The 25337-nt window shown below is 37.9% G+C and overlaps 1 protein-coding gene across 9 annotated transcripts in view; it reads left to right on the top strand.

Annotated features, from left to right (window-relative positions):
- Nucleotides 1-25337, top strand: part of LOC105837405 (kazrin) — a 93260-nt gene that overhangs the window by 8249 nt on the left and 59674 nt on the right. For all 9 annotated transcript variants that reach the window (XM_036283155.1, XM_036283156.1, XM_036283160.1 and 6 more), the window contains 2 exons: nt 16803-16945; nt 24767-24879. In XM_036283155.1, coding sequence (XP_036139048.1) covers nt 16849-16945; nt 24767-24879 — 210 coding nt within the window. In that variant the 5' untranslated portion in view covers nt 16803-16848. The remainder of the gene's footprint in view (nt 1-16802; nt 16946-24766; nt 24880-25337) is intronic.

The following is a 25337-nucleotide window of genomic DNA, read 5'->3' as shown; positions in this document are numbered from 1 at the left end:
GAATTACTAAAATACGTGTGTATAAATTTACTACTACTAATAGTAGTAATAATAACTACAAAAATGGAATTTCCAATCATAATTACTTTTATCATACAATTGTAATCATAAATACAAAACAAATTAATAATTAAATCGAGAAAATAACTGTTAATTTCATCGCGCATCGTCGTATTTGTTGAAAGGACAAATAATCGATTATTCGATTTATGTTTTATAGCTTATCTCGGAAACCCATCCATAAATTATTCAAAGTTTTGATAGCAGAATCTTCTTCTCTCGGGGCTTGTTGCTACGACGTTCCAAGTCACGGGAAATAAATTTTGCAGGTAAATCATCGTAAAAGAGATGACGCGAATTATTGATGAGACTTGTTTCACTCGATGGTCTCATTAAAGTTACATCCGAACGTACATATATCCACCACATACATGTGTCTTTAAAAAAAAAAAGAATAAATGCTTTTGTTTGTCAAAGTTGCAGTTGAAAAAAAAAAGCTATATAAATATAATATTTGAACAAACATAAATCTCGGCGAAAAATAAATATAACCTCGGCATTTCACGGGGATCTTTTTTTTTTATAGCCCCGAGCCTCCCCGAGTATTTGTAGTCGGCGACATAACCCATCCGAGCGTTGACGTTGGACCTGTCCATTCGATTTCGGTGTAACTGCCAATGTACGCAACGGGTGAACTGCGATTGTCGCAGCTTTCGACGTTCGGTCCCAATCTTGCACGTCCGGCGATCGTAAGACGATCCCCCGCGACGTAGCGTATAAAGCGCGCGCGCGCGCGCGCGTCCGCGACCACGAAAGCGAGAACGCTATATTTGCATATTATATTTTGACGGGCAATAAATATTTATGAGAATTCGCAGCTGTGCGCCGAGCGGACTTGACTGCGTTTGTCCGTGCTGCACGCGCGACCGGCGCGGTAAGATTGGCGTAATTTAGACGCGACTCGATCGTCGCTGTGTCACGAGGGTGCGGGGAAACGTTTCGCCACGCGTTCGTAAATCCCGCGGGAGTAAAAGTAACGCGCATATGCGGCCTGCGGATAATTACAGTAATGACGAGAAACGGTGACGACGCTCGGCTACGACGCTCTGGTTCCTACGCTATTTAACGGGCAATAAATATGTATGAGGAACGTCGTTCATGTGTATCGATCATTTCAGCCGCTCGGCTGTGACCCGCAAGACCCTCGCTAAGTGTTACGATCGATCGCCTTCAAATGTGGATTATCTCAGATTACGTGGGCGCAGGCATATGCAATGATGTCTCTTATCCGAAATCAAAAATTCCTTTTCGCCATTTTTTCTTTTTAATACAGAAGGATTAAATAATGAAGAGTGATTAGCAATTAAGGATTGAATTAGAATAGACTTGCTGTATCCCGTAAATTAACGTATATCACGTGAGAGGCTTTAAAAGAATCGAAACCATTAACAACAGTGTATTAAGGGAACCATTACAAACAATTTTACATTCGTTTATTGCAAAATCAGTGCGCTTAGACCTTCGTCTAACGGTTTGATAACGGTTTTACGTTAAATGATCCCGCAGGTGCGAAGAAAACGTGAGCGATTCGTCGAGAGAATTCACGGCGCTGTTCTCTCTCTCTCCATAATTTACACGCTTTCCAGCTTTATCCAGCGCCCGTTCTGTCAGGAACTTAAACGTCTATAAGGGTACTCCGTCGAGTGGTAACGCAATAGACTTAAACCGATCGCGAAAGAGCTGCGAGAAGACTTCTATGGAGAGCCTCGATAACGTCCGTTCTCCTTTCCTCCGCGCGCGCCGTACTTTTATTCGGCCTTGCTCGGGATTTAATCGAATCCGTGACGGAGCACGGAGGTCTTAAACGCGCGCCTCCTCTCCCGTCGTTTATTCACCCGAATACCTTAAGCCAGCTGCAGAAGCGTCTCTCTCTCTCTCTCTCTCTCTCTCTTTACGAGTACGAAACGGGTACGACAAGTGCCTTAAATGGCGCGCGTCGCGCGCTTTTGCCCGTTTCAATGCCGTCCGTCGCGGGAATGCGCGCCGCGCAATTAGCGTGTATCGCTTCTTTCGATCATTCGAGCAAAACGGTTCCAGCAATTCAGACATTATTCGCGCAATTAAATGTTCTCGTATCGACGAGAGCGGAATAAGCGACACGCGTTTCGACAGATTTTTACTTTTAATGAAGAAGTTGCGGAAGACGGCGCGCGTCTTTATTCCCATATAGAAAGATTTCTTTTTAGGTTTAATAAACAGTTTGATAAATTTTATTAAACCTAAAGAAATGTGTGTAGAACTGATTAAAGATGAAGAAATACATTTTGGAATGGTCGAACAAAACTGTTTCTTAAAATTAAAGAAATCTTTCTCTCTGCGTACAACGCTCACGAGGTAATCGCGTACTTTTTGTTTACAAAGAGGTTGCCATTTAGTGCGGACTTTATCGAAAATTTTAACGCAGGTTGCGTTATCATTTAAGATAATTAGTTACCTCAAGTAAAAAAAAGTATTTGACAAATGACATTTTTGTTAAATACGTTAAAGATACTTTTATTTTAGATATTCTAGCTAATAAAATTAATACCATTTCTGCTAAGCAGATTTCCAGCGAGAGCTTCTTTAATTCAGCTTATCTATTAAATTGTATCATAATATTCGTTTATATTTCGTTTCTCGTATCACGCAGAGGTATCCTGCAGAATATTTCTGTGAGATACACGTGAGATACATTTCTTCTGTAGGATATACAGAGAAGATTCTATATTTCACTATGGTAAACACTACATCACGTTGTACTAAATATACGAATAATTTATTACTGCCAACTTTTAATTAGTGTAAAATACGACGCTGCAACACGCGATGGAATTACCTATAGCGCGGGGATACGTCGGCGTCCGAGCTGTGCACAGAGGATTATCCTTCGGCGCGCGATCGCGTTGCATCTCCGCCCGTTGTATCGCGAACGACAACCCGACGCGCGGCGCGGTGCAGCGCAGCGCGCGCGGGACGGTTAGACGGATGTTCCGTTTGAGAGCGATGCACTCTATTCTTGTCCGCCCAATAACCGGCCTTCCTACTATATAAGCCCCGGCAAGATATACAGAGTGCCCGCTAACATATGTCCACACCGCTTACGTCGGAGTAATTCTCGTCCGCATAAATATATCGCTCCCGGCGCGGTGCGAGACTCTTCCTCCTAACACCGTGAAATTCCTCGTAATTTCCACTCTGTTCCGTGTTCGACGGATCGTCCGTCATTATAAGTCGCATCAAGCAGGAGAGACGTCGCGACGTCTCGCATATTTATATTCGGAGCGCAGAGAACGCCGCGCTGAGAAGACGCTTGATCATGTCCGGGTGTTCAGAATTATTCTCCTTGCAATACGTAATTGCTCAGACGCCGCTTTCATCTTTAAATATTTGTATTACACAAACACACTGCATAAATATTTGTAATAATGTATGTATTTACACGGTTTTTCTGAAGTATCTGAAAACTTAACTGCGGATACAAATCTGAAAATAATTCTAATGGACTATCAAAAAATTATGAATCATACTTCGATATTCTAACAACTTGAACATTCCATATAAATTATTATGATAGTTTAACAAAATTATTTTTAGATCTGTGCTACACAGCAAAGTTTTTTAGACACTTCAGCAAAAAACCGTTGTTTCCGTGAATATATTTATGAATTGTATATATTGCAAAATTACGTATTTTTAAATCATTCCTAATTTATTTATAGCCCGCTAATCATTTTATCCGCGTGATGGCCGCGTAAAAAAAGGCATCTCATTACGTCGTGATAGACGCGTTGCTTGCATGCTCGCACGGTAGATAACGAAGCCGCTTTTATGACGGAGACCGTATCAAGCTTTTATCGCGCTTCATGAACATCGCTTCCTGCAATCACGCCGCCGCACTTGACCGCAGTTTGATTGTCACGTGAAAGAGTCGTAGCGTTCAGTTTCGCGATTTACACGAACCGGAAATATCGCCACGTATCGCGCCTCGCGCACGGATCGCACCATGTTCGATTAACCCCTAACTGGTCGCGTCGCATGACCTATCACCGGAAGCGTAATAAGTCGTACATCACAACTCGTTTGTATCTTTTTACATGGTGTGATGATAATGTTATTAATGACACCATAATTACACACGCTAATTTGGAATATTACACATATCTGTATATAATTCTTAAAAGCTGAAAATGCTCGACCAAAAATGCTAACTTGTGTTATTATCAAAACCTTTTTTACAAATATGTTGATGTAAAAATTATACTAATACAATAATATCAGCTTAATGTCAAATTCGCAAATCCTAACTCAGCGATTTAAAATTAAAAGACAAAAAATAAGGTCAAATAAGCAAGGGGTTGATTACAATAATGATGTATTCTTTCACAATATTCGTATCTTTTTAAATAAAAAAAAAGTATTTGAAAGTACTGAGGATATGTCATGTGTCGAGATTTGATTTTTATTTCAATCGACAAAACGGTTTATCACCAACAAATGTCTCTATCTTTTTTGGTCGACACATGATATTTTTAATACTTCCAAAGTTTTTTATTATGGACATTTATCCGACAAGTTACATTGGACAGATGAAAAAGACTTTTTAACATCGGTGATATTATTATGTGGCTTAATAGGCAAATTACACATTAATTTACTGCATTGATGTAGAGTAATTTAAAAGCACTTTACTGGCGATAACGCAATTAGGGATCAAAACATTTAAATCCAGGTTATAATATTGCGAAAGAATACATTGTTATTTTTTAAAAACCAACACCTTGCTTGGTTCATATAAACCTATTTTTGTATCTTTTAATTTTATTAATTTTTTGTTGCCTGTAACATTATTAATCAGTATTTACTCTACTCATGATTTGTTCTTTTAAATATTTCCTCGTCACTGTCACGAATCAGATCGCAGGATGTAACATTATATGTCTAATATTTCAAAATGCATTAACGCGATTCAACACGGCGGACTCGTTTCCGACACGATTTCCTGAAGGCTGCCGTTTTTCGGCGTACGTGCAGGGATAGATTGGATCCGCGCGAACAAAATCGGCGAGGTTGCCCCCGATCGTTTTATCGATCACATACCGTTGTTCGGTCGGAGGGAACGTTGTTTTATGCGCGCATTTTCGATACGCCGAGTATCGATGCGCGCCGTAGACGATAGGATGCATCAGGGTCGATTAGCGTGACTCACTCTCCCCGCGCGTTTGCACGAACGGCTCCATCGCTGGCAATTAAGTAGCAATTTAGCGCACCTCCTCGCGAGCGTATGCACGAGCCGCGATGAAGTGTTGTTCGCTGCGCGAACTATGCCATCAACTTATCCATCGCTTATCCATCGCCCGAGTAAGTGCACGGTGGGTGCATCGTTGCTGCGCTGCTCGCGCTTAGATTCCGTGGCATGCGTGCATCGTCGCGTTGCGTGCCTCGAGGGCAACCAACGGGTTGTTGCTCCAATTCGCGTTTTTCGTTGTCGGGGAAACACACGTCGCGGAAAAAGCGGTGGATAAGCGTTTAATTTCGTAAGAGCGGCAGATATCTAACGACACTGCACGGCAGATGTGTCCCAAAACTGTCGGGTGTATCTTTTTCAGATTTAACTGCACCTGTCGATCATTTTCAGATTTAACTGCACCTGAACAGAGCCCTGATAAAGCTCGTTAGGGGACATTAGGAAACTGATATTGATCGAATTTGTGCCAATTAAAATTGAATTGCCAATATATGCGATCCTTCAGTCTATTCAAACTATTTATTGCATTTGTTTGTGTACCAAGGCATTGTGTCGCGATAAAATTTCTTACTCCGCTTTATGTATTCCGCTATGTGCTTCGCTTCACGGTTTATTTGGTTCGACTATAACATCGCCGCTTTTATGCCAATCGTAATTTAATTCCATTCGCGACTAAGGATAAATATTCCATGCTCTTTTCTTTTCATCGCTTTATTTTTCAATTGAATATCTTTTATAAAAAATTTTACATTGTTATCGCATGAATTGAATTTCAATCGTGCTACACGCAAAATGATGTAACACAGAATATTTTATCATAAATGACGATTTGATCGATAGCTAATGATGAATGTCCTGAATTTTCAATAATCAAATATGATCGTGATTGACATCTCATTCGCATAACATGAGAGACAAGCCGCGAGTGACGAGAAATTCGATGAGAACTACCTCGTAGCTTTCGTTACGCCCTAATCTTGCGGCTCTTGCGTAACGTGGGAACACGCGTAAAGGTGGGTCCGACTAATTCTACGTTGAGCACGATCACGTATATATACGACGAATAACACGATACACAGTTAACGCGTGTCGCGCATATTACCGTGCTGCATAACCCGTACCAAGCATTATGTGCCGTGGTTATTCGTCGCATTCCGTTCGGATAATAGAGAGAGAGAGAGAGAGAGAGAGAGAGAGAGAGAGAGAGAGAGAGAGAGAGAGAGAGAGAGAGAGAGAGAGAGAGAATTCCCGTACCTGCCTCAACGCGTCGCGTTATAGTTCCTTCCTATGTACGTAACGACGATGTCTGTTTTCCTAAGCTCACCGCGATATAATATCGCGCTGTGGTATAAATATTCATAGTTGTAGCTCTCCGTATCTCTCATTGTCCACCTAGTTCTCCCAATTTCTTCTGCTCTCCACGTTCCACGAGGCGCCCCGGAACTTCCAGTTGAGCTTAAGCTTGTCTGATAATAAAATAAACGGTATTAATCTTTAGAAAATTGTGCCTCTCTAAGTAACGGAATTGATCAATGTCTGTGAAATGGGAGCAACTCGCATTTATTTAATCGTATGGATCTGTTTCACTTGGCTCTCGGATCCATTTAGTAAAAGATAGAAATGTTTATTTTATCTTCCTTCTGCATGTTTATGAAATTATATTTTACAACTGTGAAACGTGCTGTATATTTGCTCTTAGTTTTATCTCCGTCTATCATCCTCCTCTATATCGGCCTGCTTTCATTTCACTACAGTGTGACCTATGTACACGGCCGTAGGAAGGATTACAGGGAGAAACAGAGACGGATAACAGAGAGGAGAAATAGAAAGAGGACACGTTATGACGAAAGAAAAGGGAGAAAGAGAGAAAGACGATAATTGGCTGGTCGTCGGCGGACGCAAAATAAATTTCCTCGTCGCTAACTAAATTCGGACATGGTCACCTATCTTCCCGCGTTGCGCGGATCTATGATAAAAGGGACGATTAGCCTTGCTTATGCACCGGGAAGAGCGAAATTTCACCGTCATTCGCGAAATTTCGTTCCTCCGCGCCACTCGGTACGTAACTCGCTGCGGCGGAATGTATTACGGTCATACAGTCACTCCGTGATTTCGCGACCGCTCCGCTTTATCCTCGTTTTATTTATTCGCTGTTTCCGCATCCGTCTGTCCGGAATTACTCCGGCGCGCTTATTTCGAGAAAGGGTCTTGCGACAATATTGCCCTGCGCATCAATTCTTGCTTGCGCTCGTTTATCGCGAAGCACAATGTATGTACACGTGAATGGATGTCCGGTCATTTTTCGTTAATTAGACGATTAATTAAAAAATGGATATAAATCTTTGAGAGATGTTCCGCGAAATGCACGTAAAGAAGAATCTTGCTAAAGTGTCTAAATCTTTTGCAGCATTGCTCATCATACTTGAACATCCCTTGTCAATTATTCTGATGGTCCAGATGATTTAAGATCTGTATCCAATTAAATGTTTAAATATTTTAACAAAAATAATTTTATAAATGTTTTTATAAATCTTCTAACGATGTCAGGATGATGAAAAATATGTTACATAGTTGTGCTTCGTGAATTTATGTGACAGCGGGAGATCACCAAGAGATTATCTATCTGTGCCAATCTCTGTGACAACTGCTAGGAATTGTGCGGCGACATCTCGTCTGGAACTAAAAGGTTTCAGTACCGTTTGCATTGTCGTATTGCCAGTCACGGATCGTTGATTCTTCCGGTCCGACTTTCACCGTTAGGGCTCATCCTGAATGTTCTGTCGTGCGAAACAGATTGCTCTAATGTTCATTGTTCCCGACCAGAAAAAAGAACCGAACAGGTCGATTACGAGCCGCGGCCTGCTCGCAAATTATGCGATCATTATTCTGTAATGACCGCAGGATTGTGCGCGAAACAGTATTTGATTTCTAAATCACATAAAGTCAAGTATTTCAGTTACATCAAGTTACATCAAAGTAATTGAGTTATTATCAAAATTAATGACATTCGGTTTCCAAATAAATCAATATTGGAAGTCAGTAACTGCGTCTAAATGTGGAAATAGAGAAAGAAATCTATCGAGAGTTAAATATAAAAATCTGACATTTCCTGAAATATAATGCCAAACGTCAATTTGATTTTCCATCCCATCGCGTTGATACAGAGATATTATATCTTCTTAGTTGCATTTCTATTAACTCAGCGTGATTATTTTATCTTTGTATAATGAGCTGATTTTAACTTATTCAATTTATTTCACTGCATGATTAAACAGGAAGGACAATTGGACGTGAAAAATACAAAATGCACAGATAATAAAAGCGTATGTCCAATCGATAAACTTTACCGAAAGAATATTTTTGTATGTTAAAGTTTAATATAAGAAATTTTGTCCGATTATTCCGTCTGTGAATCTTCTACTGAAATCTCAAAATAATCCAACGATTCCATCAAACTTTGTTCGACTTGAAACTTAATCACGATCATGTCAACTATCACGTTTGAAACTCAAGTAACTTCAACGTTGTTTACGTGATCTATGATATAGTAAGTAAAGTTTGTGTAAAGTTCATATTCAGAGGTGAGAAAATACATTCAAAACAAAAATACAATTACAAAACGTAAATTTATACAAATCTAATTAATACAGAACTATAAAGTTCTGCACTGTCAAATTCGTCAACACACACACATACACACACACACACACATACACACACACACACACACACAATGTTTAACATATATATTTATATAAATGTCAAATTATACCCAATTTAAATCTTTTAAAATAGGTTGCCGTTATTCCCACTCACTATATCATTAATTTGACTAAAACAATTAAGTTAAAAACATATATTAATTTGATTCTAAAATCTAATTTTTTTCACTGAAAAATATGATATATTAACAAGACATATATGATTAAGTGTGTTTTAGTGAAATCAAGCAAAATTTCTAGTATTTATAATAGAATTCGAGAATTTATAACTAATTTGGTTGACTTTATTATAATTCGGTAATTCTTACAAAATTAATGATTCGTTCGTTTTTGAACAAACATATTATTTTATAAGATTTTCAATTAATATGCTGAAACATTTTTCCCAAGGTGCACCTAATACAAACTCTGCTTAGTTTAAAATCAAACAAGTTTCTATCGCAAAAATAAATTGATTAGATAAGATTTTTTTTAAACAAGTGTTCTGTGTTAAAGTAATAAATTTCGCAACGAGCATAGAAGTTACAAATAAGAAAATATGATTTAACTCGAGGAATCAAGTGTTTAGTAATTGCTTTTTAATATTTAATAGTGTATTGTTTAAGGCTAATACTTCTGTTTAATATTATAAATGTAATATATTTTTCTTCTAATATATTAATGTTGACTACGTTCTGGAATTAAAACGTTACATACATTTGTAATACGCGATGTACATGTTAAACGTACCTAAAGAGGAAATTAAGAGGAGAAAAAAGGAGGCACAACGAAAGGGGAGAGGTAGAATTGTTAGGTATACCGGAGACACTCGCCTTGTTTGTCGCCTAATGCAACCGTAACGCAATAATTATACGGTCGAGAGCGCACTAATTAAGGCAGAAAGCGAAAAAAATAAAGAGCTTTTAGCTTTGGCTTTTAGCGTCACCGTTAACTTTAAGTTTGCCTCGCTCGACGCTCCCTCTTTCTCGAACTTTCGCCGCTCTTCGTGAAACCATTCCGTTTTTTCTGTTGCACCTAGATTAAAATCGCGCATGGCCGCAAGGTGTTCTCAGGTCGACTGCCGATGATATCGAGTTAACGACGCGATTTATGGTAACGTCGGGTTAGACGCGAAATAACGAAGGAAGAGAAAAGGAATGCGGAAAAATTGATAAAGTTGATATAAAGTTTATCAGTTAAAATTGCATTATACTCTCTATTCTATCCATTCCACCAGTAAGAATAGTGAATATTTCATTTTTCATATTTTTAAGAAATGAAAATTATTCTTGCATAGAAAAAATAATTTTGTTGAAATATTTATAAAATTCAGCAAATGCTAGATAGATATAGATCTAAAAATAATTTTATTAGACAATCAAAATAAATATGTTATTTGCTCAAGTACCGTAAAAAATTTAGCAACTACAGTTCAAGTGTTCTATGTAAATATTTGGTGATCTAAAAAAATTATTTTCAGATCTATAGCTAATTTTTTAGATATTTTAACAAAATTATTTTACCTGTGTATTATTCTTTTTAAGTGGATACTAAAAGACTTAAAGTATTGAATTGAAAGGAAATTTGTGAATGAAATTATGACTTTGAACTTTGGAACTTTATTGAATGAAAGAGACGTCCATAGTTGTCCGTATATAAATTTCGTTAAGCGGCCGGATTGCCGACACGACACGTCGCGCACGAGGTGCAACAAAGTTTCGCTGTGGTTCCGCGCGACGACTCGCTACAGCTCAAACTCTCGTGACAACAACAAGGACAAAGAGCCCTTCCCGCATGCATTTACATCTACGTCATAAATCCCGACACGTTAGGCGCCGAATGCGGCAAAGAGGCAATCCGGAAAGCGCGGCGAAATCATTCGACGACGACGGCGTACTGCGTTGCATCTCGCGAGATTTCCTTCCGCGTGAAAGGGCCGAATCTCCCTGCAGGAACTATCATTCGTCTGTGCAGAATTCCTGACAGAGTCAGGGAGGAGGATACACGATGCGCCTGGCATTTCGCAATTTCCTTCCGCGCGAGAGGGAAGAGGATACGGAGAATCGTCGAGAGCGGTTGAGACGCGGGACGCGCGCCGTTTCGGCGGTGTTGGTGGTGAGAAACAAAATTTTGGAATGGGTTTCTCGGTAATTAGTTCCGCGAAACACCTACTTGCTCTTGAGGAGACTCACGCCGACGGGAGTAAATTAGATGGCGATAAAGCTGGCGAATTCCCAAAGGGGCGGCAAAGGAAAACGCTCGCGAGGAATTATAAGTCGGATACGGATGCGGCATGAAGCGGATTAGACGCGGAATAAGATAGGAAGAAGTACTCACCGCTGACAGTAAGAAATTAGGAGGACTGTAGATCCACGGGAATCTTCATGGCTGATGTTATATTTAATTCATGTACCTCGTAGCGCGATACCGCGCGGAGATACTACAACGGGTCTTATCGTAATTCGTATTTACGATGTCGCGCTGGTCGAGAGGAGCGCGATCGATCGGAATGTACGAAGGAGAAAAGCGGGGAATGTCGGTGACTCGGACCCGCCGATATATCGACCGGCCGGTCGTGCCCTTTCCATTTGTTTTACTTTGGCGGACTCGATAGTCGGGATGAATCATTGTAACAATACTCTTAGTAATTAGAATAATTTATTCCCAATGGATCTTTATATCAAATCAGAACCAATATATACGACACCTTTTTCTTTTTTTCGTTATTTCGCACATATAGTTATTCGCCTATTGCATTGAAAGAAAAAAGTGTTTGATATTTGGACTGAATAAAGTCCAAGCAAAATTATAATTGCAATTATCTTTTTTTCATTTGTATTAATAACACTGTATGTTATTATTACTAACATATAATTTATTATTACAGTAATATGTGTAACCCTTAAAATATCTTTTTAATTAAACGCGTCCTCTAATATATTATTACCTAAAGATTGTTTTCGTTCAATTAAATCTAGCAATTGGACTTTCAATGTGGCAGTTGGCAAACTGCTTTATGAAGAAAAGTAGGCGAAACTTTGTCATTTCCCAAATGAGTATGGCTGAAGGGATCGTCAAAGTGGCGGTGGTGTCCATTTTGAAATTGGACACCAGGGGGTCGTATACGATAGCAAACTACCGTAATTGCGAATCTGACAATAACACTCATTTCTGGGGATGCAGTGACACAAATTATTACTCCATCGTGAAACACTGCCGGGTTTGTTACCTATTATCCGTAGCTAGGGCTAAGATGAGATCTATGATAACGTAAATTGTCTTGGGAAATGTATCGGATCCATTTCGTCCATTCAATAGTCATTTCAAGCAATAATTTTGTCTTTACATTTATTTTATACTTTAGATAATTGCATATCAAAAATATAAAAAATATTAAACAATAAAAAATTACTGATACAAGTTTTCAACAAATTAATAAATATTCTTTCTCTATCAATATTATTTAATAATCAATAATTTTCTATTAAACAACATTTTTCTTTTTTTTTTTTTTTTTGAAAAACTTTTTTATGTTGCGTCACTTTTGAAGCAAGAAAATGCAAAATGTTTTCAAATTTTAATTTATTTATCTTTTATTGTATATATCTATTGATTTTATATTTTATTTTATTTTAGTTCATTGATTGTATTGATGTAATTATATCTTAAATTGTTCTAATTTTAGAAGGATGATATTTCTATGGTTGACTTTAGATTTACATGGATTAATTTCCTTCTGTAGGATGTATCTCAACTCATTCGTGACTTCATCGCTTCTATTCAATCTAGGCTGCTTTATTCCCTCTTTCGTCAGCGCGAAAGTGTTTATCCGCGGAAGTTCGTCAATACGAATGAAACTGTAGAGCGAGCGCGAATAATTTCTCTCCGCGGTTCGCGGTTTATTGCGAGTTTCGTTTCTATCGTGTTACGCTTGCTCGGGGTTTATTAACGCAGCTAATGTGGATAGAATTACTCGAGCTTCTCAATTACAAATCTCACGATATGGAAATAAGTTGACAACAAAAAACAATAATCCAAATTATTCAAGTAAAATATGTAAAATTATTAAAGCGAAATGCAGATGTTCTGTAAAAAGGATAGTAATTAATATAAAGCCCACAGTAATTTACATATTAGATACAAAATTCTTTCCAAGTAATCAACACAAGTGTGTCTTTAGATAATAATTCTCATGCATTTTAAAGAGTCTTACTAAGTCACTTATTTTTGAAGTTTACGAGAAATATTAAAAAATAAGTTAATATAGTCCACGACGCAGCAATAGTACCTCAAGCAAGGACAAAAAAGTTTCGCGGATGCTACCGTCTTAAATCTCCACCAAGTTAAAAATCACCGACAAAGATTTCCGCACGTAGTCCTATGGGACGCGAAAAGAAAGAATGAAAAAAACGACTATAGATCTCCCTTATGAGTTCTGCTGTCGCGGTACATAAATCAGAAGCGTCGACTTGCAACTTCCCAAGAATTTATCGAGTCTAAACGTCCACGTAATGTAATCCCTTGTTGCTTTTGTCGTCGAGACATAAATATACTAGAATAATAAAATATTCAGTTATTTAATGCCGCTTGCTATTTGTAATTCGTTAATCCGTCGATTGGATTCATAATGGAAAACGATAATCACGTATCGATTTTTTTGTCGAAGAGATTCGAGAGACAAAGGTTTCTATCGAAGTTTGGGTCACCGTACTGAGTTTCTGAACAATTATTAATAAATAATAAACAAAATATTAAATAATAGGACTTTAAAATAATATAAAATTTTTATATAATTTCAATTAAAATATCATTTTTATTTGGAAATGTAATTATATTAAATTTAAATAATATACCTTATGGGTTGTTAAATAAATCGTATCTGAAAGCGATTCAACAGTAAATAATAATTCAAATTCAAGTATCAACAGATTACAAGTTGTATTTTGGGTAAAACTGTATAATAGGGGTCTGCATAAAATTGGTTGGGTTAGAGTTAGGAAAAATTATGGAGAGGGGTTACAGGGAGAGGGGCTAAACTTCTCCCCCGCCCACGCGTTTTCTGAGAATATATTTTGTGTGTGTGTGTGTGTGCGCGTATTGTACTTCGTTAAACGCAATATTTATCGTTTTTTGTAATTTTCATGACAATATCTTAAAAAATACAAGCAACCCCCTAATTCTAATAACAGTTTTGGATTCAGGGACCAAAAATACATAAGATCTATTACCTTTCAATTGATTCCTCGTATTATAGGTCCCTATTATTGTATATACAGTTTTACCGTATTTTGATATTCATATATTCAAATACTTTAACCTTTTAAATTTTTATTATTAAAAATTTTAATTTATTATATGTATCGTAAATTTTTTATTTGTTCATTGGTTGAGAGAGAGAGAGAGAGAGGATACAATTCTACAATAATTTGTTTTTTACACGTCGAATTAATCTTATTTATTATAATTATTTGTTATTTGTTTTGGATTTTTAACATTTATAAAGTACAATATAAAATACCTGTAGAAAAACAGTTTTTTGTTTTTTATTAAATGTAAAAATCTTGGAATTAGACAACAATGACTAGAGGAGAACGCAACGCTAAATTACAATATTTAGTTTTGACATAACGGTCCAGTGTTATTTATTATTATCAATTTGTTTTCAATTCTTAATTTCCAAAGTACAACATAAAATGTCTGTAGGAAAGTTTTTTCATTTTTTACTAAATATAAATGAAAAATGTCTCGGAATCAGATAGTAGCGCTTATTGTTACAGTAAAATACGACGCTAAATCGAGTGTGAATGCAGAGCAATGAAACAAACGAAATTGTTTAACCGTATCGTTACGTGCTATCGCCGAGCACCGCACTAAATGTGAGAGCGCATTCATTCGAGAGCGCGACGAGCAGAAATTGAAATGGCGAACGTTTGATCGCTCGTTTACAGTGAAGCACGCGAATTTATTCAGATTGGAGCATTGCTATGCAAAAATAGTCTAAATCGCATAATCTAAGTTAAACTCCGCAATAAAATTGCAAACTACTGAATCCTTTAACATGGCTCGTCGTGAAATAGCGAACTTGGACTCGAAATCGACGGAAATAAATTCACAAAAAAAAGGGCATTACATAATTAACAGAATGTACTAAATGTGTCGCTACGTCTGAATAATTAATCGAAACCAGCCCCTCGAATTTCAGACCACCGGCGAGCGTTTTACACGCTCGCCGGATTATTTGTCACTGCACGTTGTTTCATGTATGACGATCGTATCGCGCCGGACATTTCACAACCGGAAGGGTCACGTACGAAATGAAAAGTTGACATTTTTTTTCCATCGGGTCTCCGACGTGCTCGCGCGAGAGGGTTGATTTCTAATGTCGTGACGCGGTAAAGGGCGAGCGATAGATCTCCCTTTACGGCCGCGCCAACGTCACAGTGCATAAATCAATGGTAACGCGGTTGAACACGGCGTGGATTTATCGAGCGCGTCTTTCCCCATGCGTAATGATAAATTATGACGATCGAATGACGGCGGGTCTCAAGGCGACAAGAGGGGTGACGATACGCGTGTGTGTATGTGTGCACAGGGTGACGTGTAATGTTGTGGGGTGCCGCGCCACGGCGTTTTCGGGGTGAGTATCGACGGCGAACGGTGCACGTTATTATTATATGCTCGTCGTTTGCGCGTCAGCCGCCAATACGGACTTTCCGTATAATGGCGTCATCCCCGAGGCGAGTAACGAGGGTCTTTCGTGCTCGCGGCGCTGCGTTATGTAAACAGCACGCTTGCGAGGACAGTTCCTCTATGATAATGCAGCTTCTCGTAGTGAGTGTTGATACGCATTCTAGGTATGAGTGTCCCAAAGTTTAGCGAGTTGAAATGAACTTTGGTGGGGAACTCGTTTTATCCCTGTCCTCTACCTTGCGAAATCGCGTACCGCGCGTCCAAATATTAAATTGTTAATTCTTCTGAATTAAATAGAGATAACGACGTAAAAGAATGTAATTATTCACGACGGTAGTGTCCTTCTCTCCGATCGATAAAAAATCGGCGGCGTCTCTCTATTTATAAGCCCTGCCAACCGGTAATCAGACAATCTACATTTAATTAAAGAGAGAGAGAGAGAGAGAGAGAGAGAGAGAGAGAGAGAGAGATTCTAATTGCAGCACACAAATTAACGTCGTGTGAGCGTGGGTGGCAGCTGCGACGACGGTCTCTCTATAGCGCGCGAGTTGTTCTAGCACGAGTTACTGACTTAGACTGACTTTTACGCGGCATCAGATGCTAGAGAGAGCCGTATAAATTACATTAATTAACACATTGACGGTGCGCCTTACAACTTTACCATTATACTCGCTCGGCGGCGTGAAAACCGCACTTGTATTATGCATTCGACAAGCGCCGCCAGTAAATTGGGGGTCTTACGTTAATGCACTAATCACGAAAGGTTAATGAGATTACACATAAATCCACATCGCACCGCTGTGTAATCCATATATATCTTTCAGAGGAACAAAGGCAGGAAAAGCCGCTTAACCTGACAGTCAACTGTTTCGCGGAAAATTGTTTTGCTCGCGAATACTTTTTTCTCCCGTTATTATTTTTTTTTTTTTTTATTATATCTGTCCTCTATATATATTAAACGCACATTAATCCGCGATATATTTGAGTTTTTCGCCCTGGAATAAAATTCAATATTCGACTGGCGCATGGAATAGTTTTGATTTGGGACCGAATGTCGAAGAGCTTCGATAACCGTTTTCCAATAGTTGTTCATGAGAAACGTTTCGTGTGTAATGTGTCAATTTCAGATACGTCCACGGCAGGCACACGCTCGGTGAAGAACCACTCGCGAAAATGAGCGCGGCCGTCGAAAACGGCGTGGACGCCTCGAAGCCGCGCGGCGGCGTTTTCTCGAGGGCGTTCGCGAAACGTGCGCAGCCCTACGAGGAAGGTGAGTCCGACGACAGCTACTGGTCACTCACTGGGCAGGTTGTGGTGTTACACGCGGGTACCTTGGTGCTTGGGAAGATAAACATCGTGCTAGGTTTCGAGCCTTCGGTGTGTCCGCCGTGCCAAGTTTCCGCCGGAAATTCAAGGCACTTACGGGCTTATCTTGGAAATGGCATCAATCAAACTCGCGGGCAAAACACACACGGTTGTTCCGCGTTCCGACGTATTCGTGCAACCTTACGGTTTATTAATTACAGCTTAATCTATTATTTTATATTTATATTTAACGCGTATAGAGCCTCGTCAAGTATGTCGCTTTTAGCACGAGGCTCCATCCTTCTGGCTTGGATCGCGTGGTCTGATGGTAACGCGTTGCGACACTTCGTATGTATACATATGTGATGCATCCACATCTTGGGTTATGACTTTTATTGCTATGTATATATCGCTCGTGTCTACTCCGGTCAGTGCTACATGCATTTCTCGCGGCGGGTTCGATACGTTTTCCAAAGCGGATAATAAACCATAAAGAATCCCGCTGAATAGACACTGTAACATCGCCGCAAACCGCCATACATCAGATTATTCCTTGTTGCGGCGTGCCTCGACCTCGGTATATCTCCGATTGGGACAGCACAGCGTGTATCGATACGAAGGAAGAAGAAGAAGTATAGAAAATACATTCGAGAGCATTGAGATTTTTTTCAATTTAACTTAAGAATGTACTTAATAATTGATATGAAAATGCTAAAAAATCATACTTTTTCTTGGCATGTACTATTCACATATCGGTCTAATATTAAATTTATCGTTGAATTTAAAGTAACGCGTTCTATTTCATCTGTTTCCTCTCTTTCTTAATATTTAGGCGACAGATTCGCATCTTACGTAACATGAATGATCTACCGTTTTACGAGCGTGCGCGGCGGAGTAGTCTACATTTATAAAGGATCCTCACTCTGACGGGCTCTCGGGGGCTCCTGCAGGTGCGCCGATTCCGCCGTAACTCGAAGCTTCTACCGCGCTACCGTAGAATTCCGCTCTAATTGGAGAGAGAGAATATTTGCCCCGCTTACACTTCGCTTGTAATTCAAAACATCGCTAATCCATTAATCCTGTTTCCAGCGCCCCGTGTACGGAAGTCATACCGGTAAACTGCGCGCTCTGCCGGATATATATATAGTATATATTAAGCACAAGGTAATTCCGGTACCCGTGTCCCGGGGATTTCGGGGAGGGAGGAGGGGTACGTCGTTGCGATACATCGGGCTGCATTAAGATGCGCATCGCGCAATCAGAATACGATTCCGCGCGGTCGTTAAAATTTTCGTTCGCTGTTAAACGAGATAGCGCTCCGGGCGTTAACGCGCGATATATCGTTAAAAAAAAGGGGGAAGTAATAATTTTTTGAATCTCGCAAGAAGAACGACGTGGACTCTCGCCGACATACAAGCTGAATCTTGTCAATTCAAACGATCGTTAATTTTCCGGCGAGATTTATGCTTGCTCCGCGCTCCCGCGGTTCAACTTTCATTGCTTGTCAGACCAGTGTCATTCATTTTCTCCCGACGACGACGAGCGTCGAGAAAGTTGGAATTGCGAGACGTGGATTAGATATAGCGGATCCAAAGGGTCGTGCAACGCACACGCACACGCACGCACGTCTCGGTTGTTCCGCAAGTCGGAATGATACGTGTCGCGGTTATGATCTGCAGCCGCCGCGCTGCATTTTAAACGCGCACGCGAAATCTTAGCTTTATTACCATAATGCATTATGTAAATACAACGCCGGCGTAACCGTCGACGCGCTCCACTGCTGCCCGATAGCCGGGACGTATTCACGGGCGCTCGATTCCTTCGACGTATACATAATTCCAGGCGTTGCCGGGAAATGCCTGAACTGACGTTCCTCCTCATCGTGGAAGCATCCCTTTGCCGTTCCAAAAACGGAGCGTTATCGAGTATCGCTTTATCCGCCCCGAAACGCCATAAAGGGGCTCCTGTTTCGCATTAGCCAGTTGCACGACCCCGATAGTTCCGAGTCGGTGTAAAAGCTCGTAAAGAATCTCGCTTCCGGCACACGGGAGGCGCATAATGTCAGTATACGCGCGCCGTATATCAGTGCGATCCCGTAACCCCCTCCCCCCCGCTGCGCCGAGGAAACGACGGAGGCGTATCTACTTCTCTCCGTGTTTGCAGTAGACCTATATACCTCCGACCTGGATGGTCGTGCACTTTGAGGAGCGCGTACATTGCTACACAGTGAGCTGGAGACCTATATCTTGTATCATAGTTATAAACTTCTGAATTAACCTTTTTACGGATATGGGAACGCCTGTAAAGGGGTTTTTGAAGTCGCTGATGAAATATGACAACAAAATTCAAAATGGCAGTTATGATGGCAGATATGCAAGGATCTGTTATAAACAGATTATTAAATATTGACTGTAAAGAAAAACTACGGTTACGGCAGTTAATAAGTTACAAAAAAGGTTATCTTATCATTAACTTCATAAGCTTAAATGAATTTTAATAATCCACAATTTTCTTTTTTCAATCAAAGAGCACAATATGACAAAAAATTATACATTTTTTTGCAATTTTTCCCGCAGAATTGATTAGCGTAATCAATTTCTCTCTATAACCAATTTAGTAACTTATTAAATATAGTAACTTGTTTATAACAGTTTGTTGCACGAGTGATTTTTGCAATATCCTTTTTATATCATAAATATTTTTGTGTGTTTTAGTTATATTTTTAACTACATACATTTTCGCTAGTCTTACTAATTTAGCTATAAACCTTAATGGATTAAAAATAACATTAAATTTTATTTAATCATAACGTTCTTACATCACGTTCTGACATCAACTTTTTAAATCAAAATATATCTCTCTTGAGAATATGTAATTTGAGAAAAACGAATCTCAATGATTTGTATAGTGCTTGAGATATTTAGATGCATTTATTAACATGAGACGTTCTTTATTTAATAGAAGATTACTTAATAATTGATGAAAAAATCCAAAAAAGTGCAGGTCAACTAAAGGACAGAGAATGCAATAGTATTATCCTTTTTCAAATAATCATGAAGCTTTGCAGAGCCAAAAATAGTAGTACAAGCGTAAAATTAAAATATTACGTGATACCAATTTAATATTAAAATGTTATATTCATATTGTAACCTTTTAGTGCTCACAATTTTGTTTTTCTCATCTAAACAGATGAAAAATATTTTACGGAATTAAGTTAAGGATATTAATTCTACCAATTTTTCACTTTCTATTTTTATTAAATATATAGTATACTAATTATTTTATCCACATATAATTCTAGAAATAAGTGCTTTCACATGTCTCTGTTTTATAAAATTTTAATTTTACATCAATGTTTAAAATTTAGTTTTGGTTACTTTTTGGGGGTATCGTACCTGCACTGCAGCAAACCCGTGAGACTGTAGGCGCAACGAAGCGGGACACGACCCGACGTCGTATCGACATCGCGCGGAATATTTCAACGTAGCTCGCCTACTTTCGAGAGAGCACGTTTTTCGCCTCGCGTCGCACGCGAGATTTATCGTTTCGGTAGCTGGTGTCGACGAGCTGATTCGTTGTGCGCCCACCGAGTTTTGGAAATTTATGCAACGCAAACCGAGTCAGTTTGATGCTACTTTATGATTTAATGATTCGAGATGACGCGTACATTTAAAACTCTAATGAACAAAGTTTTTTTTTCCTTTAGAGATGATTTTTTTTCCAAAATGTCAGTTAAATATTTTACAATTTATTTTGTGTGTGTTTTCTCAATTAAAAAGAAAATAAATAATTTTTTTAATCCGCGCTCGTGAAAATTTCGTGAATACTTTTTGTATAAAGTTACTCTGTGAAAAGCGTGCTACAAACGATTATAGTTAATCTTTAATGCGGAAGTATGCAACTGTTTAATCGAGAATCTCCAGCACGAAGCACTACCGAGCTTCCTTCTTTTGATTAGGGTAGTAACGATCGCGAGATTATTCAGTAAGGATGCTCGACGTTTCTGATGTGAGAGTGCTTCCTGCTGTGTTTGAAGAATCGCTACAATCTCGAGATCAGGCTTCTGCGAAGGAAAGGGAATCTTTACTGATCTACCCGTTCGAGCGTGTTTTTTTTCCTCTCGTCTGTTCGTCAATCGATTTAAAGATAACAGACAGAAATCTGAGCTGACAGTATATTGCAAACCGCTTAATCGAAATCGAAAAGATCGCTAATCCTTTCTTCTTCTAGCATTTTCTTTCTTCTAACTCGTAAATGTATAATGTCAAAATTATGCAATATTTTTGTTTCTATATTTATGGATACATTTTGAATTGTAATTTAACCATTCAGAAGTTGCATCGTCTCATTAACATCAAAAAATTTTTTGATAGATTTTATTTAAAAGTCTTCCGTAGGTAAACATCGATTGATATTTAATTTAAAAAAAATTTTTTAATATTTATTTGATGTCTTTTTGGTAAAAAGATTATTATATTTTAATATTATACACTTATGTGAACACTTCTATTCTCATTTTTATATAAATAAATTATTTTATTACTAAACTTAGAGACTCAATTAAAAAACTTAACAACTAATTATTGCATCCCAAATTTACATTCCGAATTTAAGGATAACTTACATTTAAGTAGGTGTGCAAAGTGAACATTACAAATGTGTAACACTAATGCTTCTATAGAAAAGTTTAAGCATTTTTATTAATCTTTTTGCTACAAACTTGAGTAACTCATGTTCAAGCAATTACTATACATATTAGAAGTTTCTCAAATCTTCCTATCTCTTATTTTTTTTTAACTTATAGTGAAGACGATGCGATAATCTGAGATTCAAGGATTTATCAATCACCCGAGGATCTGCTTGAGAGACGTTTGATAATCTAGGATTCGTATCTTATCGACAAGGGAGACTTCTATTCGACAAACAAGACTTGTCAATAAAACACATTTCTTTGGCGTAGTCCAGAATCTTCCGGCGCTCTGGTACAAACAGTTTAATTGCATTTCAATGCAACTTTGGCACAACAAATAATACTGTAATCGCATCAGACTCGTCTCCGAGTGCCATGCCGTCTCCGTCGCGATTACGTGCTAAAGCAGCAAGCTTGTTTCGTGTTTGAATTAAACTTCAAAACGTCCATTAGCGCGCGTTCGTATGAAAAATCGTACGCGCGATTAAAATTGAATTACCAATAAACATCATTAAATTATCACCAAGTAGCAGTTGCAATGCAAAACGCGCCGTTAATGCAATTATAACGCTCTCACGTAGCCCACGATCGGCTTTAACTGATTTCATATATTTTCCGATAAATTCGTGAGATTTTAAACAGGCGGTTTTTGAACTGCTTAATGTAGCATTAATCGTGCAAATTTGAAAACTGTGTTTCGTCGCGCGCCACCACACAGTTTAGGATTTTAAGATATTTTTGGCCAATATTATGTTTCGTGTTTAAAATAAAAATGTATATTTTACAGAATATTGTAAATACTTGTTTATGATACTTATGACAATTTTTTGATTATTGTAAAAATATTGGATGATACATTTACATCATAATTTATCTGTAAATTACTGATCAATTAAAGAAACATAAGACGTATAAATAATTATTAAGAACATAGAATAAATAAGTAAAATTATCATTAAAAATATTATATAAATTATAAAAGAAATACGAGCGCAAAGCAGTGTAATAAAAAATTTTGATTAAGTATTGTCTATTTTCATAATAAAATCCGTAAGTTTCTGTAGCTTTTCTAAATTACGAACTAAACTACACTAAAAAATATTTATATACAAATTTAAAAGATTTTTAGAAATATTTGAAAATATAGTAAATATTAACATAAACATTTTGATACAATTAAAAAAACCATGATCCATTATAAATAGGCTCAATATATGTATAACGAGCATTATGAAGAAATTTATGTTCGCTTTTTAGTGTTTTATGTTATATGTATAAACAATATTTGTTTGTTGATAATAATATTTAAACAGAAATGAAAAATTATCAAGATATACATACATGTTATGTGTTTCTCGACAAAGCGTCATACTGCGAGAAACTAATGTTTTGTGGACCTAATGGTTCTTGGTTGCCTAGTAACTGAACTACAATAATTATTTGAGATATTACATTTATTATAATAATTTCTCAATTTAGATAGCTAAAGTCAATTAATATAGGCATTTAAAATTTAATGTCTGTCTAGGTTTTCCTGAATTTCCTGCACACTGCGCGTATCTCAATCTCACTTGAAGTTAAAATACATTTTTAATGAGAACTGTTATAATGGTTACCTCCATCGTGCGGTTACGAATCCATCTCGAATTTTGCTTACGCCACATCAAAGCCAACATCGCATCGCCAGCTACATATGCATCTCGCTAAATTTGCGTTTAAGCTTGCACGGAGAGTTTCGGAGTGTATTATAATTCTATTGCTGCTACTCTCTTTCTCTCTCTCTCTCTCTCTCTCTCTCTCTCTCTCCCTCTCTCTCTCTCTCTCTTCTATCTCTGCAGAGAAGGCTTATTTTTTATTAGAATGTGTTTTCCTTTGATGATGGCGGTTTTATAAAAGCAATGGAAACCTTAGAAACACAAAATTATCCTGTCACTTCTGTTAAGCTTGAGTTGCGTAACGCAGACGCGGCATATAAGCTCAAACTTGTATAATTTTATGTAGGTTCGAAAATATATAAAATGGCACAATACATCACGTACCTCTTTTAAAGGCTTTACCAAGGCTGTATCGTAGCTTCTGCGCGTGGGAGCGTTGAAGGCGCGTGTCTATCCCGAGCTTACTTCGGGCCACCTTTGCGAAACGAGCTCCTCTCACGAACTTGTCGATAACAGTTTGGCAACCCCCGGGCCTTTCCACCTTCGCGCCACGACCACCGACTACCACGGGAATTCAATTATCCCACCCGTTCGAACCGCCGGTCGGGTGAAGATAATACGAGACGAACGAGCCGGGAGACCGGCCATCTTGGTGGGTCCGGGTTCGGGAATTCTCCGACTCCTCGCATGTCTCGGATGAAAGGCTTAGCGCGACGCAATGGCGCACATACCCGCCGTGTACCCTTTACGTGCCAACAATTTCCGCAAAGCTCGGCCACTTGCCGCCAAATCGCATGTTACGAGTCTTAAATGAATTGTAAAACACTGTAATGTCGATGCGAAAATTTCTTTTTGTCGAAAGTTTCTAAGAGGAACGTATTAGAAAAAGATCACCAATAGCATAGGTCTCCAAAAGCGGCACCCCTTTATTCTTGGGAAACTAAACATAATGCTATATTAATGTTAATAAAAATATGAGCTGCTTCAATAATTAAAAACTCACAATTTATACATTTTTTTCTATATAAAATTATCTTAGAGAGAGTATATTAATTTATTTTGTTATAGTCGACTTCTCTATTTGAGACCGTATCTGAATTTTGTCATTATTGTCCAATGTCAATTTTGGGCATTTCTCAGATGTGTGTTCTAGTTACAAAAACATTAATTATACATAATTACAAAATATTAATAATGTATTATAAAAGCTGTACTACATCTACGTCTGATAAAAAGCATTTTCTAATTTATATACAATTTATGTTTTCAAAACTTTGAGCTTTTAAGATGTATTATCCAAAAACAAAAAGTGAAATATGTTAGTATTGATGATCTTCCTCTGTTAAAGTTTCTTTCCTATGAACTGTATGCAGATGCGCAATAATAAGTTTTTGCATCTTACAATTAGTGCATTTGCAATTGTTTTTTTTTCTAATTGCAGCTCTGAAGAGTTTGAATCGTTTGAACAAGGAAGGCGAGGCGCTTGCTCTTCAAGATGACCTCACAACGCACCCCACCTTGGCCTTGATGCGGCGCATCCTCGCAGATGCACAGGTAATATCAGAAAATTCTAAATGAGTTTCACAATATATTGAATAAGTCATTATTGGCCCTTTTTGAACAGATATCGTCACTCTATTGTATCAACATTAACAGATACTAACGTGAATTATATATTATTGGAAAGATGGTGTAAAAAATTATTTATAACAAATATAATTCGATTTATTTATAGTTATTTTCTGTTTTTTGTATTAATAAATTAATATTTTTGTGTTGATTTGTGATTATAACGTACGAGTTTTTAAAAAGAACAAAAATAACAAATACTTTAAGAAACATTTGTGATGCATTTCAGAAATTTTTAATGTCTTTTACAGCATCTTTTTAATGTATAATTTATAGTATCTAATATTAACATACTATAAGGACAAAAACTATAGGAAAAGAGGTGAAGATTTTTACACTGATCCAATAAATCTGAACAACATATGGTTTAGACTCTTTAAACT

Source organism: Monomorium pharaonis, chromosome 2, assembly GCF_013373865.1.
Source record: "Monomorium pharaonis isolate MP-MQ-018 chromosome 2, ASM1337386v2, whole genome shotgun sequence".
Taxonomy (NCBI): Eukaryota; Metazoa; Arthropoda; class Insecta; order Hymenoptera; family Formicidae; genus Monomorium; species Monomorium pharaonis.
Note: the sequence above shows the minus strand (reverse complement) of the source record. Positions and strands in the feature narration are given on the sequence as shown.